The sequence below is a fragment of the Temnothorax longispinosus genome, chromosome 4 (assembly GCF_030848805.1).
Source record: "Temnothorax longispinosus isolate EJ_2023e chromosome 4, Tlon_JGU_v1, whole genome shotgun sequence".
Lineage (NCBI taxonomy): Eukaryota > Metazoa > Arthropoda > Insecta > Hymenoptera > Formicidae > Temnothorax > Temnothorax longispinosus.
In genome coordinates, this window is record NC_092361.1 from 2,849,549 (window position 1) to 2,863,200 (window position 13,652).

At 44.2% G+C, this 13,652-nt stretch overlaps 1 protein-coding gene across 2 annotated transcripts in view; it reads left to right on the forward strand.

The window, feature by feature from the left end:
* Window positions 1–13,652, forward strand: part of LOC139811237 (uncharacterized) — a 226,446-nt gene that overhangs the window by 207,238 nt on the left and 5,556 nt on the right. For both annotated transcript variants that reach the window (XM_071775397.1, XM_071775398.1), the window contains 3 exons: window positions 6,781–6,926; window positions 9,937–10,209; window positions 13,388–13,591. In XM_071775397.1, the coding sequence (XP_071631498.1) occupies window positions 6,781–6,926; window positions 9,937–10,209; window positions 13,388–13,591 (623 nt within the window). The remainder of the gene's footprint in view (window positions 1–6,780; window positions 6,927–9,936; window positions 10,210–13,387; window positions 13,592–13,652) is intronic.

Sequence of the window (13,652 nt, forward strand, 5' to 3'; positions counted from 1 at the left end):
TCGATTTTGATTTGATTGTTCGTAAAAAGGGTAAGGGACTACAATATTAGAAACTACAAGCTGGTAGAAAAAAGCATGTTCTAATAGATTCTAATAGATTCGATTATAAATAACTAAAAATATAGGATTGTGAATGTCACATTTTTTCTACAGCGTTAATTAAAAATATTAAATATGCCTTTATAAGTAATAACCCATTAAAATTGCATTAAATTAAAGTGCACTTCAATTTAAGTGCCATTAATTTGCAAGAATATGATTTCATTATTTACTCGCTATTCAGAAGACTGATGAATCGAGACTCTTTAATTTCCAATTATTCATAATTGACGATTTCTTGGTATACTTATGCAGAACGTATCAACACTTAGTTAATTAAAGAATCTGCAGCGCCGGACGGTATCGAGATAGTTTCGGAAATCTCGTAAATCTCGGTAATCAAGCCTCAAATTGAACCGCCGTTAAAATAAAGTTCCCTTGAAATTCGCTGAGAACTAGGTTTTATTCCCTATTTACACTTTCGAAGTTCACCTCGCCTTTAATTTTCAATCGGCTGTAATTCAAAAACTATCGACCTCTCTCTGAACTTTTGAAAGCGCTATTTTTCTTCACTCGTGTTCCGGCGCCTGCGGTCGAAGAAATGCTATCGAAGAAAAAGTTCGATAGTTCTTAAATGCTCATATACATACGCTAGTGATTATCAATTACTTTTTATTTGATTCGAAAATTTTAATCAATCTTATGTATAATCACGAAAGAGACAGAGAGAAACGATCACAACATAAAGATTCATAAAATCTGTCGGAAGGATATTAAACATACGATTGTTATTCTTGAATACGAAACTCAACGTGCGTTAAAGTGTCGGACCGGCTGATATGCAAGGTGCATGTTTTTAAGACAGTTCTTCCAACATGGAGAGTCTGAAATACGGTCGAGTAGTTAAATCACGGTAAACTGCGCGGTATTCTTCGCGCTGACCCGCGCGCACACGTCGCACTACGTCTCTGAGTATACGAAGTGGCGGCTGAAACTAATTGTAAGTAGTAAAATAAATCTCCGCCAGCGCGCGGGAGGAATGGCTGGGAGAGCAAACGAGGACATTCGAAGGAATAGCGGCCGCAAACAAACTGGAGGGAACATATACGCAAGCCGGTGGTAACGCGCTCCTGCAGAAATTACTTTGTTGAAAATCGCGAAATGTTACGTCACCGAAGATTGGGCAACGTTGGGCGACGATAAGCGGGTCGCGTAAATAAAATAATTCCTATATATGTATATTCGCTGAACGCGAGCGCGTATCTCGCTGTCCCGAATATCAACGCTGTAAATCAACAACTATTTTCATACGGTTAAAATTAATTCCCGTCTGGTTTTATCGGCAAGTGGGCCACGTCTATTCTGCAAATAGCCGAATCCGGTACAAACACCAATCTTAATTTACAACTAAACAGATTGTCTATGGCAAACACCTGCGGCGTACATGAATCCACAATATCCATCGTCATAGAACGTAACTCGCGCATGATTGCAAAATAGCTTTGAGGCTTGTCCATTTCAGCGAGATTGCAAAATGATTCGGTGTTCACTCTTATAACAAATACATATACAGTGGTTGAATCGAAATAACAGAAAAAATTTTTTATCGGGTTCTATCTGTTTTTTATTAAAAATTTTCGCGACATATCCTTTACAATAATAGAGATTCGAAGTGTGTGTGCATGCCTGTGTGCACGCGGACATGCCACTATACATGATACTAACAATAAGTCAAAAGTTACAGGAATTTCAAAATATTCTGTACAGGGAGATATAACGTTTCCGGTTCATGTATTTCCCAATAAATAGGTACGTAACTGTTCTGTCACGGGTGAAGCTTCGTCAATACTCGCGTTACGTGTATATACACGCAACATTTTCATCTGAAAACGACATCAAAATACTCCTTCGTCGGAATACAGTACTGCGATATCCCACTTGCATTTTACTGTTCTCGACACGGTGGAACTGTATTATTCAAGTGGCCGTTTGTTGAAACAACGCTATACACCACCGCCGCGTGGAAACTGTTGGAAACAGTTTCCTTATTCGTATTTGGCCGTATACGTTGTATTTTTGTTAAGTGAAAGCTATTTTATAAATTCGTTTTTAGCACGCTCGTTTCGCAAATTGTTTCGCAAAATCGAAAATGGTACGGGAATGTTTTTACTGTCTAGTTAAAATATAAAAGGGAAACGGGACGCGGAAGCGAGTGTTTTTACTGCCGGTTTAATTTATACAAACCCAAGATCCCCTTTTAACCTCCATCTTCAACGGGGAAGATGATTAGCTTCGTAAAAGAATAACATCCGCATCCGCGATGGCGGAACAGCTGCATTTCCTTGAATTTTCGACACCGCGGTATTGCGGGAGTTCTACGGGAAGACACGCGATATCGCTTGCCGCACGCTCGAGAGAACGCCGCGACGCTGATGCGCTTTCATCACGGTGGTACTCAGCGGACGGAATGAAATCGAAGAAGAAGCGGAAGGAGAAAAAGCCCCGAGGAAGACGAGGAAGAAGAGAATGGAGGAAAACGAGAGAAGCAGCACAACGGTCGGTACCAGTCTCGTCGCTGTTCGTAGGTGGTCCCTACGGTGGTCAAAGGTATACCTCTACTACGCGGAATCGACCCTGGATATCGCCTCCCCGACGCTTGATCTTTGAAATGCTCGCTGACGAGGACGACCTATATCTCGGATCCGCGGAATTGTCTCGGGCACGACGAGGGGAGAAGGAGGGGAGGGGAGTGCTTTCTTTCCGCCGGGAAAGACGAGCGTGAAATTGCTCGGATGAGCGCGCGCGCGCGCCACGGCCGAATGAATGGTCTGACGAGCAAATATAAATTAGATTGAAAAGTCGACTATGAAAAATGTCCTCCTCGATTTGGGACACTGTAGTAAGTGGCGACGGTGGTAATGGCCTCTGGTGCACCCGGCCATTGACACGTCGAGCACGGAAAAGTTTTAAATCAATGTCACCCGAGCGTCATATATCGCCGTCGATGGTTGCAATAGGTCATATGTCAAAGGAATATTTTGTTGCGGATAAACATTGTAGCTTCGACGATATATTTTTAATCGACAACGAACGGCGTAATTATACGTGTGTGGAGGAGGGTGGAATTACATTGCAGATAGTCGACGGAGCATAAATTGCTTACATTCACAATAATTAGTACTATTTTAATAGTGCCGTTTCTCAGGATTAAATATTCATATGCAGTAGTTATTTGCGTTTAATTAGCGGCGCGCGGCACCAATAGCCCCTCGGATTACGAATTATCGCTGAATTAGGGAAAATTTTAATTAAGGCATCAACGTTACGGCGCGATCATCAATGTAGTGCGAAAGAACTTCCTGAGAAGAAGAACAGGGAATTCGGCCGTTGCGCGCCGAGAGCGGGAAAGGGTGAGCGCGCAGCGCGGGGTTGGGCGAAAGAGAAACGGAAGATGGCATACGATCTCGTAAGAAGACGCCACTGCACGCTGGGGAACGATAACGGCGGTTCGGGGCGTTCCCGGATGCACGCCAGAAACCAAATATAAACGTCTGCGCGCTGCATAAGTTAATTAATTAAGTTGCCGCTCTTTACGTTATCACGCCGCCCGCGCCGCCGATGCATTATCGCATCGGGTTTGGGTACTCGCTTTGCCGTCGAGAATTTCCGAAAATATCTCGTGAACCGTGTGATCTAGAATAGAAAATTTCTGTTAAAGAGACCTAAACTTTTGTCGAGGAACACCGCGATTATCGATACGCTGTGTATATGTTCTAACAACGTTATCAATTTTACAATTAACGCAGGCATGTGATGGAAGATAAGTCGGTCGGTCGGTCGCGAGTTGTTTTCGAAAGAAAAGTTTCGTTAAAGAACTCGCGGAAAGAGAATTATTTTACTTTTTTTTCTTAAAAGCAGCGTAATAATGCCGATATTTTGATCACTGGCAGATTTTCAAGCCACAGCAGCGGACAATGCCGCGATGCATATTACATTATGTGTTATTGCACGGGCGCTTTTTAAGAGAATTCCCTAAGGTGCAATTTCGAAACTTCTGCTGTTATGTGTTTTTTATTCATAATCAGTGCGACGCCCTCAATTACCTCAATCACTCTTCGAAGATGATATTATGGCGATTGTTTACTTCGCATGGGCCTTGCCCAGTTAATCGCGAAACTGCCGTCGATCCGCGGTGCAATCGATCAATATTTTTACATTTTGTTTTAATTCGGAGGGTAACAGCTGCAACGACAGATCTACGCTCCGTTTTTATACGTTATGTCTCTATATTCTTCGGCAAATATTTTCGAACATCCGGTCACCGCGCGCATCTCGAATACGTTGACATACGATCACCATCAGTCAGGTTGAAAGCGATTTTTTACTTATTCGATTGCATAGTGATTGAGTATCGTTAACTGTCGATATTTGGTCAAGATATTGTAGTATTTTCGTCCATCGCATATCCTGCGTGATATATATGTCGTTTTATCTTTTTCCGCAACAATTTGATAGTGCTTTAACTATTTCATGAAACTAACACGTTCGAGAACCACGCTTTTTTACACATTGAAATTTAAATATCATTTATACGAATCTTTTCTTTTTCTTCCTCTCATTAGCCTGATATTTTAAAATGGCTTTCGCTAAGTGAAGATAACGATAGAAATATGCTTTTAGATAATTGTTTTAATTTTTTCTGCGTTAAATAATTTTCCTTATTCTTTTCTATCTATTTCTTTATATTTTTTTATACTCTATCTGTGCTATTCTAATCGCTGACTTTCACGCGCTCGCGACGCCTTTCATTTCGCGTTCCAAAGTCAGGCCATGAGCTGTTTAACGCCCCCGTCTTCCGATATACATTTATGTTTTTACACACGCGGTACGGATATCGGCGAGGGTGGCCGGCTGTTGGTGGATCGTACCGTATCGTGATTCGCCCGGAAAACTGACATCGATCAATCATATCGCAGACGAGTGTCGGTTTCCACGAAGCCTCCCCCTGACGTTCGTCACGTTTTATTACAATGCTTTTATACGACCGAATGCGCACACAGCTCGGCTACGGGGGATATTTTTTCGTAAAAAGACCACTCGTCCCCGCGCGCCTGCAAATGATGGTTCGCGGCGAATAATGAAATTTTGACGTTTGCGCGAGCATATACTTTCCGCTGGTAAAAATAACGTAACGCTCGACACGGTCTAAAAGCACGGCTGAATATTTAAGGAGGATTATCATTTTCTTTACCATCTTTTGTACCATTTGTTTATTTTTTTTCCACACTTTGGCACTGAAATAGCGACTTCATAAAACTTTTAACACTCTGACCCGGTTGTTGTATCAACCGATCTCGATTTAGATTGGTGCTAACTAGTATCACTATCTTGAAAAATGCACCCTGTTATTTCAGTCATCTCCGGGAGCAGATTTACGCGTCTCGCGTGACAATTTAAACAATTTTAACAAGAATAAAATCGTGGCCATGACAATACAGGAATGTCGCAAATAAAATCTCATGGTTTAAACTTTATTACGGTTGTATGTTTGTTATTTATGACACGTTAGTCGAGACGATACGGTTCGTAAAAGTCTATAACTGCGCCTTAAATTCGACTATCAAAAGCCTCCGTGACTTACAAATTCGCTCGAGTTTTCAGGATAGCTCGCCCGGAGAGAAATGAATCGGTGCTTATGGAATATCTGAAAGCTATCGCGTATTTTCTCTTTTATACGATTAAACGATAATTTTCCTACGCGGGCGCGCGCGAGCTTTATGTATTCCACCGCGAGGGCGGAACGCACGTTCGTTCCTTTCTTGCGTCGCGGTCCTTGACAAGCGCCGGAACAAGCGCAATTAAATTGAATCCAGCAAAAAATTCGTCCGTAATGCCGCCCGCGAAATCCCCGGACGCGGAAACTAGTTTCGCGAGAGGCGAGCCATCGAGAAGTAATATAAACTTTATATCCCTCTTCACGGGGCGGAGAACTCGTAAGACAAATATATGTCGAGATCGTCGTTTCCGGCTCGCGCAACGGCTTACGACGGGACGCGGTGCTCCACGGGGTTACAGTGTAAACGTATATCGCCGGGGGTCGGCCGGGGTGTATACAGATATGAACTTATATACGCGGCGTGTCTTATACGTACGTATAGATACATGGCGCGCATGAGGCAGTCGAGTTTTCAGATTCCGCCGTAAAGGCGGTCGGCCGTAAAAGAATTGCGTTAAACTTAACGTTCGGCCGTTAAGAAAGGTTCTGATAAAATAAAATCTTAATCCTGCATGGGGAAGAGATTTAGGGTGTTCTTCCCTGCTTTTTTTCCGTCCTAGTCGCCGCTACCGCCGCCATTCTGGGCAGGAAAGGCGCATCGTGCTCCCGTCTTGCCGAGATCAGCCTTAACGGTCCGCTGGACCGACTATTAACCGTATCTCGCGCGCCTAATCCTTTCAGATCTAAATTTTTATTTGTCCGCGGGAGACCTTATTTTTACAGCCTAAAGGGGCGGACTTAAATGGCGTTCTTCACATTGAGACATCCCCCCCCTCTTCTCTCCGTGAACTCTTTCTTATCGATTCCAACAATCCTAGCGAGATAAAATAGTCTCGGTTTTAAAAAATTTACTTTGTCACGGTGCATTCGGAGTTTAAACAATTCTCCTAGTTTTTAAAATTCAACTTTCACGACCTCGTTTTCGATTCTTTCGTTATCTAACGCTTTTGTACGTTCCTTTTCAGCAAGAACGGATACGTGTGCGTCATGTTCCACAGGAGGGACGAGCACGTAATAGAGATGCAACTGTCGGAATGGGGCCAGCAGCCCGACGATATATGCAACTCGAGCACGTTCAACTCGCACACGATGCCGTACACGACGTTCATCAGTAAGTAAATTCTGATCTCCTAATCGAATTACGCATTGTCGTCGCAATATCACGTCGCTGCTGTAAAGTAACTAATTGGGCTTTAATGCGGGGTGTCAACTTTCCGAGCCCCGGCAAATGTAATATACGCAAATTTGATTACGCTTAACAGTGCTCAGTTGACGGATCGTGTTATATGTTTGTTACTGCAGTTTCAATTAACGCAGTTAAACGCGACCGGTCCCGCCGTTAATGCATCCCCGGCATTTTTGCTTTGTCGGTATTACAACCGTAATCAATCGAGGGTAAATTAATTTGCCGATATTGCGACCGATGAGGCTGCTCGCAAATTAACTTGCAGTTTCTTTTGGAAGTTATCAAAGGGCAGTTCTCTCCCCACCTCTCCCCCTCCCCTCTCTCTCTCGCTCGCTCGCTCGCTCTCTTTCGCTCTCCTTTTAAAGCGAGTCAGCTACACTATCGTTCGATTAATATTTGCGGCTTCTTAATTTTCTATTCGCCTCGACGTCGCTTTCGCTCCGAACGGAAGCGCGTTAAAGTGCACGTAAAATAAAACATGTTTGAGCATTCCGCGGGCGTGAAATTTCTTCACGATTCGCGGGAGATCCATTACCGCGAGCAAGCGAGAGAGAGAGGGAGAGGGAGAGGGAGAGAGAGAGAGAGAGAGAGAGAGAGGTGCCGATGTAACGGGATCGTAAAATATATATGCCCATTTCTTTCTTGCCGTAAGCCAAGATTAAGTAGATTGGAAATTCGACCGCGCCCGCGTTGCGGCCGGAAACCGGAATCAGGAACGTTTGCTCGAAGGTGATTTCCGGGCCTCCCGGTGCTTTCGTGCCAATTCGAAGCCGCCCGATAGAGCTCTTCGTTTTTCTTCCGATTCATTGGCCGCGTCCCCTGGTTTGTCTCGATCTTATCGAGTTACTCTGACAGGAGATAAGCGAGTCAAGACAGAGCGGTGCGCAAAACAGAGAGATAACTCGAAATGTTTCGTCCGACCAAATATTTATGAATGTTCTACCGTTGCTTTAAATAGTATTGGTCTCGTACTGACGCATTTGTTCATCCTGGGATTTTTCATCTAGAGAATTGTACTCTATCGATGAGAATATATCACATCGTATATACTCTTTGCAAACGCGTACGTTACATCGCAACTCGCACGAGCTCTGCTGATTCGCCAGCCATCCGATACTCTGCTTCGGAGTTTCCGAATAAAACGTGATTCGTGGTCTAACGAAAGAGCGCTCTGTTTAGCTTCTAAAGCCAATTCCAGACATCGATCCGTGAGAGTCCGGCGACGTCGGGATGTATGGCGGTCTCACGGACGATTCTCTCAAATGCATATACACTCGGGCGCGTGATTTGTCTCGACTTTCTACGGGTTCTTCCCTAGCCCTGACATATGGATTCACGTGCGTTTCGAGCGGACAAGCTCCGCGTGTGGAAAGCATTCTAAATTCCGTTATTTTGCTTCATCCGCAGGTCCCTCGATCAATTCGGAGCCAATTTTTCGCCCGCGAGAGCTCGATGAAAGTTCTAGTAATCTTCCAACATTCGATTTTAAATATTTTTGCAACTAAGCCTGAACTTAAGAGTCTTTTAAATTGAAAAGTCTGCTTAAAATTAAACGAGGAATAAAAGTTTCGTTATCTATCTTTGCCCCGAGGGCTGTTTCGCGAAATTTCCTAGATCCTCAATGCTATAGAATGATTGATGCCTCGACATTATTGCGAAGGATAAATCTACCTCAAATCTGTCCAAGAATCTGTACGTGAAAGGTACTTCGGAGGGGGGCTGTTACCCATGTACCCGGTGATGGAAAGTACCTATGTACTTGCTAGAGAGAGAGAGAGAGAGAGAGAAGCGGACGAGCGCGTTCGGCGAGAAGTTCGCGAATGGCGGAGTTTAACAATCAATTCGCGAAGCGCGGGTTTATGAGCGCATAAAGGATCATATGCCGGAGATCTGTCGTAAAGTCTCTCTCGTAGAGTCGGCTCGCCTTTCAGTTTCTCCTTAGCCCGATTCCAGCAACGTTGACGAAGAGCGGGGCCGTTCCGCCGCGTCGCCGGCGCGGAATTTATCGCGCCGACATTCGCGCTCGTCTTCTCTTTTGTGTCGCGGCGCACACTCACCGGATACACGAGCGTGTTACCGCCGAGGATTGCTCGGCTGAAAGTTACACCGTGTAAAAGTAGCATTTCCCAATCTTTTTCAACAAGACTATGACATTTCTCATATACATCTATATGTCCATTTGCCTATTAATTTCAAAGTATAGTTTGAATAGAATGATGTTTTTACTGCGCGTGCGGCACATCTTATATCTTATCTCAGTTTGTTTTCTTAATTTTAACAACAAATATTTCAATCATGTTGAAGTTTATTTAAATAAACTCAATAATGACACTTTTGCAAATGCGTTTGCTTTTTCAATCTTTTTCAAAACTTGTTATTGGTTGAGAAAGCCTGATGTAAAGTTTAGTCCTGGCAAGACAGAGTGGCTGATGTACCGAATATGAAACCGCAAGAAAGACGCAAATATAAGAGCAAGAATCTTTCGCGCGTCAAACTTTTTGAACGTCCCGAAAGACTCACCGTTTTGACGTTGAACGCAATAAACGCAGCGAGTTCTTACCTTGACGCGGATCGTGTTGCGTTAATTTCCTCTAGGAACAAAGTAGAACGCGTTCACGTTAGCGTGCGGAACGCGTCGACTGCGTGTCGATCGCGTATCAAATTGCTCGGCTAAAAGTTACACCGCAATGTAAGCAGCGATCTTCTGTCGCTTGTTGAGGGATCACGTGAAAGTTAATGGAGGCTGTTCTTCACGCGAGAAAATTTCAGAAAATTTATAGACAGTCCATTTATATCTTGTCGCTCTATTTGTATGTTGCTTGATCAATTATTAAAAATAAAATTGATGAAAGTGCGTGCCAATGGGAATTGCTATATCATGATCTGATTAAGATAGCGAGACACGCGAAAATAAATCATCTTTATTCGTTTTCAGCGTCCGATCCGATGACCAGGCAATGCCCCAATCTCGGTCGCTACAATATCGTATCGTTGTTTCGGCCACCGAACGCCGACAATGTCGAGAGCGTATTGACCGTCGACGGCGAGCAGAACGTTGCTAACGCAGCGGAGGTGCACGACGTGAGAGTGCCCTCGACAGCGTTCCCAAGCCAGTGCCACCACGGTAGTGTACGTAGACTGGACATCGGTTGCAGGACACCCGATCGCATGGAGTTCGCCACGTCTTGCAGCGACGAGGCGTTATCCGGTAAGGATTATCCCATCTGCTTCTCATGAACGCGTTATTTCAGCTTTAGTACTTCCTAGTGTCTGAGAACGATGGTGCACATAAAATTTAATGAGAGATACAATTTTATTATTTATATTATTTCGTTATTTGCACCACAAAAAAGATAACTCGGCGAGAGCTTTCAATTCTCAGTCTTATATGAAATAACAATTCTAGCATTTGAACAAATAGTTGAAAAGATAGCTAGGAATATTTTTTCTGTCCTAAAATTAGTTCATTATCTTATCTGTATATTATAGTTTAATCGCGATTTCTAGCGACTTATTTCGTACGAGGGCATTTGTGCGCTACGAAGATTCTTTTTGTACCCCGTGCGATTTCACTTAACTAAGGGAAGTTAATCAAAGAGATTGTCCGATAAGCGACAAGAAGATTCCATTCACGACAACCGACGAGCTTTGAAAGCGCTCGCAAACTTCGACAGATTCTCGACGTGTGACGTGGGTCGGCATGGTTAACGGACATAATCGTCGTCGTTATCGTCATCTTTGAATCTTTTTGACTTCTTTTCTATATCTGCGGTTCTATAAACTATATAACGTATTTTCAAAAAGAAGCTTCCGGGGACAATGTGAACGGCTCGAAAAACTCGAGGCAGTCATCGTCGTTCATTGTCTTCGACATATTCGGAGCAGCTTCGTGGTTCAGTAGAATGTTCAGCGTCCGGGATGTTCAAGAGAGAGGAGAAGGAGGGAGAGGGAGAAGACTCGACATGGGTTGGAGCACGTTCGCCCGGAACATCTTATCGGATTACCCGCACCTCCCTCTCGTCTCCCGTCCTAGTTCGCGCAAAGTTATCACAAGTGGTGATAGTTAGTTTGCGGAAAGGCAGCAGGCGTCACGGTTGCCGAAGTATAGCGCTTGCTTACGACCGCGCTAACTTTGTGCACTTCGTTTGACTCCATACATAAAAATTGACACGTCGCGCGTTGTCGGTTGACCAGGACTTTTTCCCCCGCTACGTCTGCACAATCAAACTAATTCGACTGATAATAAATTATATACATCGAACGTTATTATTACAGAGATCCATTAATTTCGACGGGATATATCCATTTACGCATTCGTACAAAATCAATCAAAACAACTCTATTGTATCAAATTCTCCTATTTTATCAACGTCAGTGTGTAAGCCGCGTGTTTAGCTCGACAACAATGATAATAATAATAACAAAGTGATCCCAAAGTAATTTTAAGGGCGATCTCCAGATTAGCTAGATCGTCGAGAAGATAAAAGGCGGGTTAAATCCCTTGTGAAAAGCAAACGATACGAATGCGCAGCGCGTGCGAAGTCGGTGGTGTCTCTATGTGTAATCCGCGAGAGCATTGATACGTTACAGAACTACCGAGCAAGAGAGAGCGTTTCGTAGCCGGGAATTATTTTAGCGGCGCGAGTTACCGGGACATGTTGACACAACCGAGGATTTAGACACTCGAGACCCGTGCCTCGCGGCTGTCGACACGGGATTGTATTCCGAGACACAGATACCAGCGACGATGAAGACGAGGACAACGGCGATGAGAAGGCAGAATGGCCATTAAGATTTCGTATAAACAGCGCGCTCGGTGCGCGCTCGGTTCGCGGCTTATAGAACGTCATCGTGACTTCCCGAGCGCGATCGTTAATCGCGTTGTTATCGTACCACACCGAGTCTCTCTCTCTCGTTTCGCGTCGGAATCCGAATTCGTCAGGCAGGAAAACGATGGCAACACGTGTTCTAATTTCACGGACTTCCTTGTCTAATTATGCACCCTAATCTCGGAATTTCCGACGAATTTAGAGCCGCGTTCGGGGTCTTTGTTACCAAACGCTGATTTACTTTTAGAATTCGCGTGCGTTCGCGTTTTCCAAATCGGCGTTTTCCGGGAGAAGTTTACGGCACAAAGTAAGATAAACCGTTTTACCGTTTCTCGAAGAATAAAATTACTCGATCGCTTTAATACATCTATCGAATCGTTTCATCAGATTAGGCGTACGATGATCGATCGTTAATTTATCCCAAGCCGCGTCGCGTTCGTGAATCCGGGTGAACAACAGGTAAAAAAAAATTGTACATTTATTCTGATACATCAATGTCAACGCTTAACGCGTTTAGTTTTTACCGTTGATAGGTGCCACTGCCCGTCGTCGAACACGATGCGCGGTTTCGCGTTTCCTCTTTACGCGAAGTCACGAGCTGTCGGGGGCGACCGCAGTAAATTCTCATCTTACTATCTCGCAAGTACGATCGGGTATCGTCGCTCGAAACGTCACTGATATCGATGTGTCGGAAGGATTTACGGCCCTCGTTTATTCCTCTTCCGTTCTCGCGCGCATTGTTACGGCCGGAAGGCGGAGGAGCAAGTGCCGTAAAAATGATGACATAAAAGTAGCTTCCCCGGACGAACGAATCGCATTTCCCCCCCTCCCCCCACCCTTCATGGATACGTTAATTGAATGGTTGAGGAATTACGGTTATCTCGTCCACGCGATAGCGAAATTATGAAAATTTATGAGCGATAAATCCAATAGTATACGTTTTGATGAGACAATTAATTTTCGTAACTATAATTAAAAATAGAATGTTAATGTAACTCAATAACTCACGACTGACATCATTCCATATTTCTACTTCACGTACTTCCTTAATGATCTGCTATAATTTTCAACGACTTAGAAAATTTCCTGCTACACGAACTAATTTTCCTTCTTTTGTTATATCCACGGTACAAAACAGATGCCCTTTTTAGAGTCGGAGAACAAGCTTGAGCAGCGACGAAGATAATACCGAGTCTCATTAACGAGTTTATGGTCTTTTTCCATCTGCTCCGTCAAATTTGCTTTGTGTGGCGTAGCATGTTATTGTCGTCGGTTCTTTAAACGGTCTTGAAAAAGAAAAAAAAACTTTTCCTATATACTATGGGCGCGAAGTTATACGGGCGCCCATAATCTCGCTCTGCTTTCGCAGTACTTTAAGAAATCGAGAAGTTTAATGCGACTTTGCGCGCGGCGCTTTTTAGACGCGCGGAGAATAACTCGCGGAACAACACGCTGCCCATTTCTTTCTCTTCTCTCTCTCTCTCTCTCTCTCTCTCTCTCTCTCACTCTCTCTTTCTATCTCGCTCCGCTCACAGCCGATGCTGTCTCGTTTTCCAGAGTACTTATGCCACGGAACTTGGGTGGAGAACGACACCGCTTACTTGGTGGCTAGCACCGACGTCGGGCGTTACTGCCTCGTTTACAGCGCGTCCGCCGCGACGACAGGAAGTCGTGAACTCTCGGTGACGGGCCATCTCGCTTCCTGTCCGAGGGCCTCTCATCGCTATCCAGTCTCGTGGCAGGTGAACCTCACGTCGTACGGTGAGCATTGTTAATACCGGATGTGTGACACGCGCGACTCCACTCGCCGTAGTTTCGCTTT